The sequence below is a fragment of the Toxorhynchites rutilus genome, chromosome 1, assembly GCF_029784135.1.
Source record: "Toxorhynchites rutilus septentrionalis strain SRP chromosome 1, ASM2978413v1, whole genome shotgun sequence".
In the NCBI taxonomy this organism is placed as follows: domain Eukaryota; kingdom Metazoa; phylum Arthropoda; class Insecta; order Diptera; family Culicidae; genus Toxorhynchites; species Toxorhynchites rutilus.
In genome coordinates, this window is record NC_073744.1 from 33,457,905 (window position 1) to 33,464,626 (window position 6,722).

The following is a 6,722-nucleotide window of genomic DNA, read 5'->3' on the forward strand; positions in this document are numbered from 1 at the left end:
TCCGAGACACGACCGAATAGGACGTAGGACTACGCTTTTTTTTAATTTGTTGAATTTATCATTTCGGATATCTTCTGCGAATACGTCGAAATTTCATAACCAACTATTTCATAAGTTCCGGGGACCCTGAAAAGGTTTAACGGCATGCGTGGTTTTGTAGAATCATTTTCGAGAATATTATTGAATGAGCACAATGAATCATGGAATTCTTTAAATCACACATGCTCGGATTGCAAAATGATAATCACGCTATTGTTCACAATCCTGATAAAACACCAACTTGAGAGCAAGTGTGCAGATCCCATGCGCATGCTGTTGAAGACACTGGAATTATAGTAGGCGATTGTACAGCAACGCGTGAAATTGTGATTCAAAGAATAAACAATAATATGGAGTTTATCGGCGACAAACACCGTTCATATGAAGCTCTTCACCATCTTCTTCGATGGCCCTAACGTTCATCTTCTCAACGTATTATTACTTGCATCATTTTTATTGAAATTGAAATTACTTAATTGAAATTTTTATGCTAAACAACACGCCTTGAATATATTCTGAGTGACAGGTTTTAGAATATATGAGACCGTAGTGCAAGTCAGAAGATTCCTTGACGAAAAATCCCCCAGCCGTTCTGACTTCGTTGATCATGAACATTATTTCTTATTTTGAATTAATATTTATGAAGAACATGCGGATAGAGGAAACGAAACAACCCAGAAGGTGAAGAGAGCTTGATGCATTTGTATATGTATCGTATGATGATTCGACGCGCCAGGACACTGTAATTCTACGATGTCGTGAGCAGTGTCAACAGTTCATGGTCGACATGTGCGCAAAGGTAAAGAGTAAACGACTGTGATTCCTACGACATAATAAACAGGAGTGGCGTGGTGAAGAATACATTCACTTGCGAGACGCTATCATGAGCAATGCCGACAAAGCCTTTGCTATCGCCAGATCAATGCGCAATACACATGACATTACATCACGATGTTCAAACAGAAAATGAAGTATTTAATGAGCTTTATTACAACATTACACGCATTCGGTAGAATGACAAACGTGAGGATTATCTCATACACACATTTTTAGTTTGGTTAGTGGAAAAAATACGCTCGAGGAGATCGATAATATAATTTTTGTCGACCCCTGATCTTTCTACTAATCCACTACTCACCCGTAGTCTGAAATCCGATCGAGTCAAAATTACCCGAATGGATAGCAATTTTGCATTCCAATGAAGTCCAATCATGCAACGTGCAAGTGTGGCAACTTTTATAACAAAAAACATAATTGAAAATAAGCTCTCCCGTATGAGTACAATGTTGTAGAGTAACACATTCACTGCAAGTGGGGAAACATTTTGAACGAAAATTGTGTCTGATATAGAGTTTACATTATGGATAAAGTTTTGACTGAAATGCAAGGAAATTAATAGTTAAGTCAGGGTCAGGACTATGTCTTCTAAGTACAATAAGTTACATCTGATTCGACATCTAGCTAATTAGACAGACATGTAATGCGACAAGTTTAATTGGACATTTTTGTAAACATCGAGTTCAGGACCCACATTGAAAGCCGCCACCAGACGTCGACACTGTACCACTGTCATCGCGAATGTCCAATCGCAGGTCAAAATCGCTTCCAATGCGACACTGAGTGGTGCCTCGACATGTCGAATTATATATAACTTACTGTATTTGATTACTTCGAAAAATAATGGGACAAATCTGAGTCGATTTCAGAATGCAAAATATCGATCCGCTCGGGTAAGATTTTCTTTTTACATTTAACATTCTTACATTTATTCGGTACATTGACTTAAAAAAAATGGTTGTTTTTTTTAGTTTTCGTCGGGGTTATTGTCTCCACTCCATTTATCTGTATGTCATAGATCCCATCCCCAAATATCCGTTTGATCTCCATCAAAGAATGGACAGTAGCCGGTGAGTGATGTGTTGGCTCGGTTAGACCTTGATTACATGTCCCATATATATGTTTTCCTTAAAGCTATAGATCTTCGTGTGTGATTGTCCCTACATCCTTATACCCTCCTTTCCTTCCTTCGCGGGTAATTCGTCCCCTTGCTATAAATAGTAGAATAAGTTGAAATGTAAATACACTATAGATATACAAATAGATTTAAGAAATGAGTGTTCGTCAACATTGTTACAATTTCCTTATATCCCATCCTTCTCCTAAAAATATGTCACCCTCCTAAACTCGAGTACACCGCGAGTAATCGGTTTTCCACCTTACTAACCATAGATGTAAGAAAAATTGTTTATATATATAGTTTTAAATTATATTTAAGAATTCGGCTCCTTTAAACTTAAGTAACTGAGCCTGTAAAAATAAACAAATTAATAAAAAAAAAAAAGAATGGACCGTCATCATACTGGAGTCCGGAAAGATACGACATGAAATGCTTGATTGCACTGATAATTCGGGATTACTTCTCAATGAGATAGCGGTGCGACATTTTTCTTCTAAATGAAACACAAAAGTTACGAGCGTTACACGTTTGTTTATCGAATGACAATGCGCACCGTCATTTTTGGCAGCATAAACATCAAACACGCTTTCATTAAAATGGTTACATTCATTCTATTTTATCGATCAAATTCGATTAATTTTATAAATCGTTATTCAAACATTCAAACACACTTTCGATACATTAGTTTTATTTTATTTAACAACCAAAATATTCACTAAAAATCATTTATACGGCAGAACAGCGTTTGCCGGGTCAGCAATAAAACATCCCACAAATGGCTTTTTATTGGTACAAAATTCGACATTTTCAAAAAATATATTAATTGCTCACGTTACGTTCTGAAGCTCGAGCCTCGAATACATGTGTTGGCAACTTAAACATAATGCTAACAGTAGGACAGTACAGTACGGTTGAGTGTGTTTTTTTTTTAAACTTGGTAAACCTGCATCCGAATCCTGCATGTTTATAAGCGTTACATGCGTTTAGAATAAAGGGAGCTCCCAACATAATTTCGAAGAAATTTGTTCGATATTTATTGTGGAACGCCTTCCATCAGCGACATCTAAAATCATTATGATTAAGTTTTAAATTATTACGAACATTTTCGTAACAAACATGGATAATGCAACCTATATTACAGTCGCCCGCATGCAACAAATAAGTTTAAAAGGCGGCTTATTAAGGGATCTCCAAATCAGGACAAATCCACATTCACCAACTCAACGAGTGGAAAAAGAAGAATCATTTTAGGGTTTATTTTCAGTATATATTTTTTACTTAAATACGATCAAGCAGCCGGATTGAATAACACGATAAGAATGACATTATCTCCTAATACTTTCGCCACCTTCAATCTAAAATCGAATGACTCATAGATAAGAGCCAGCCTGAAAGCCGCTTTGAACCATATTTCGCATTAAAGTATCCTGTTGAGTCTCCAGCCGATTATCTCACAATCGACACACATACATACATGTGTTGCTCGTACATCCAACCCTTGTGTTTCCTTCCGTTTTTCTTGCGTCGCAAAGCAGAGCCAACATGATTCCCATCATCTCCTCCCCTCCCCCAGGATGTCGTGTTCCCACCCGGAACACACATCGCGATAGTGATGTAAAATGTAATTATGAAAGAGTATTCAATTTTATCTTCAGAAGAGTACTTCCCCGAGGAAGTCATTTCGCACTTCCCGGAAAGACCCGGTTGACGGTGTGTGTGTGTGTGTGTGGGTGCTATGCTGGAACCGTATCTCAAGCTAAACATCACAACATATCCTCTTTCTCGGCAACCTTTACGTAGAGTATCGTTCTCTCAAAGGAATATGCACTTCATGAGCTGGTGACATGCAGATAAACTCACAATTATCCCATGAACAGGATAACCATGTACCATTGGAAGCATACAAAAACATCAAATCAAGTACCGGACAATGGCAGCGAAAAAACAACTGTTGATCTACTGCCATTATGTGGCTCGTACACAATTCGAAGACGCCCAGCAACAGCATGGCAAATATGGCAAACCGCGAGAATATGATAACACTCGAAATTATTGCACTTTAGCGTGAGGCATGAGTGCTTGGGTGCATTTGCGATAGCCGCAGCATCAATATAAAACATAATAACGATGATAAGCGGTGGCTGGAGAGGTAATGCAAATTATCAATTATCAGCGCGGTATTTGGTGGGCTATAAAAATCCTGCCCAGCCCGTCGGTAGTCATCAGTTGGCCATTGTGAGTGGAACGTGACAAAGCAAAAGGACGATGCGATCGATTCTGGCAGTGACCGTGGTTTGCCTGTTCGCCACGGCGAGCGGCAGCTACATGACCAAGGATGTAACGTACGCGGATAAACCACTGCTCGTGAAGCAGAAAGCCATCCTGGAGATATTCCAGCATGTTCACCAGCCCGAGCTGCACACCACCCTGTGGGAGGACTCCAAGAAGTACGACGTAGAACAGAACATTGACCACTATACCAACCAGGAGGCGGTGAAGGAATTCATCCGCTACTACAAGCATGGTTTGCTTCCGATGGAGCAGATCTTCTCCATCAACAACGAGCACCAGCGCGAAGAAGTGATTGCGCTGTTCCATCTGTTCTACTACGCCAAGGATTGGGATACCTTCTACAAAACCATGGTTTGGGCGCGTTTCCACGTGAATGAGGGCATGTTCGTATACGCCTTGACCGTAGCTGTGCTTCATCGTTCCGATATGCAGGGTATCGTTCTACCGGCACCGTACGAAATCTATCCGTACTACTTCTTCAACGATTTCGTCATCAGCAAAGCTCAGCGCTACAAAATGCAAGGCTTCTACAAGATGAAGAAGTTGAACAACGTCTACACTGCCTACATCCCAACCAACTACACCGGATCGTACGTTCACACCGGACCTGAGCAACGTGTCGCGTATTTCACGGAAGACATTGGTCTAAACTCATACTATTACTACTTCCACGCCGATTATCCCTTCTGGATGGGTGGTAAGGAATTTGGCCTCTACAAGGATCGACGAGGCGAGTTCTACCTGTATCAGCACCAGCAACTGCTGGCCCGTTACTACCTGGAGCGCCTCGCCAACAACCTCGGAGTCATTCCTTCCTTCTCCTGGCACAAATCAATCAACACCGGATACAACCCGTTCCTCCGTTATTACAACGGCATTCCATTCCCGGCACGCAATTACTACTACAGTGCCTCCGTCGACAAGAGCTACATGATCGAGCAGATCGAAGACTACGAGCATCGTATCATGGAGACCATTGACTACGGATTTGTCGTTCTCCCTGATGGAACCCATCTGAACATCTCTGAACCCGCAGGAATCGAGTACCTAGGCAATCTGATCCAAGCCAATGAAGACAGCCCCAACACTCGCTTCTACGGCAACCTTGTAACCCTCGCCAAACTCTTCTTGGGTGGCTCGTACAAACACCAGGACGATTACCACTACGTCCCGTCCGTGCTGGAGAAATACGAAACCGCTCTGCGTGATCCCATGTTCTACCAGTTCTATAAGCGCATAATGCACTACTACTACCGCTACCTTGATCATCTCCCATCGTACAAGAAGGAGCAGCTCAACTTCCCGGGTGTTAAGATCGAAAACGTCGAAATGGATAAACTGGTGACGTACTTTGACAAATTCGACGCCGACATCACGAACGCCGTCGATGTGGAGGTGTTCGACGAAACAACCATGAAGTCGAGCGATATGAAGAAATTCGGTAAGATCGCCCACTACCAGGGAGAGGACTTTGTCATTTATGCGCGCCAGCCACGATTGAACCATTTGCCGTTCACCACCAACCTACACGTTACCTCTGACAAGGCCCAAAAGGCCCTCGTCGTAATATTCATTGGACCCAAGTACAACGAGTACGGAAACGTGTACGGAGTGGACGAAAACCGGGAGAACTTCTTCGAACTTGATCATTTCCTGGTGGACTTGGTCGAGGGCAAGAACACGATCACTCGCAAATCGCAAGACTTCAGCTGGTTCGTGAAAGACCGCACGACATACTTCGAACTGTACAAGCAGGTCATGCAGGCGTACAGTGGTGAGGGTAAGTTCCCGCTGGACATGTCCGAGGCACACTGCGGCTTCCCGGAGCGACTGATGCTGCCGAAGGGCAAGAAGGGTGGCATGCCGTACCAGTTCTTCTTCATGGTCACACCGTACCACGCCCCGAAGGTGGAACGCTTCACCGGCTACGACCAGACCCTGTCCTGCGGGGTGGGATCCGGTGCGCGCTACATCGACGAGCTGCCGTTCGGATATCCGCTCGAGCGCCAGATTGACGAGAGTGCCTGGTTCACACCGAACATGAAGTACTACGATACCATGATCTACCACAAGAGCGAGACGGAGGTTAACTCGGTCGTCGTTTAGAGTATTAGACTGCCATTCCGGGGGGAGAGAAATGTTGATTATCGCTGTTAACGGTTTGTGGATCTGACAAATAAACGAAACGACACAATTGATTGAATTCTCTCGACAATGATAACATTCCATCACACATTACGCCACAGAAGCGCCATGTATCAGCATTGGCGACCATTTTCCGAGCTCTTCTTCCCATTTCATCGTTGGCAATTGAATCAAGCTTCCAGCTAATTTTGCATACCTCCCTTTAGAGTAATATCAAGGGCGCACACGAGGGGGGGGGGAGAAATTATTTCCGTGAGAAATATTGCATCGCTGCATCGCATCGTTCCAC

At 42.8% G+C, this 6,722-nt stretch overlaps 1 protein-coding gene across 1 annotated transcript; it reads left to right on the forward strand.

Annotated features, from left to right (window-relative positions):
- Positions 1-4,207: 4,207 nt before the first annotated feature.
- Positions 4,208-6,482, forward strand: LOC129762383 (hexamerin-1.1-like). Its single transcript, XM_055760609.1, has one exon. The coding sequence runs from the start codon at positions 4,262-4,264 to the stop codon at positions 6,392-6,394; it is 2,133 nt and encodes a 710-aa protein (XP_055616584.1). The 5' UTR covers positions 4,208-4,261; the 3' UTR covers positions 6,395-6,482.
- The last annotated feature ends 240 nt before the right edge of the window (positions 6,483-6,722 follow it).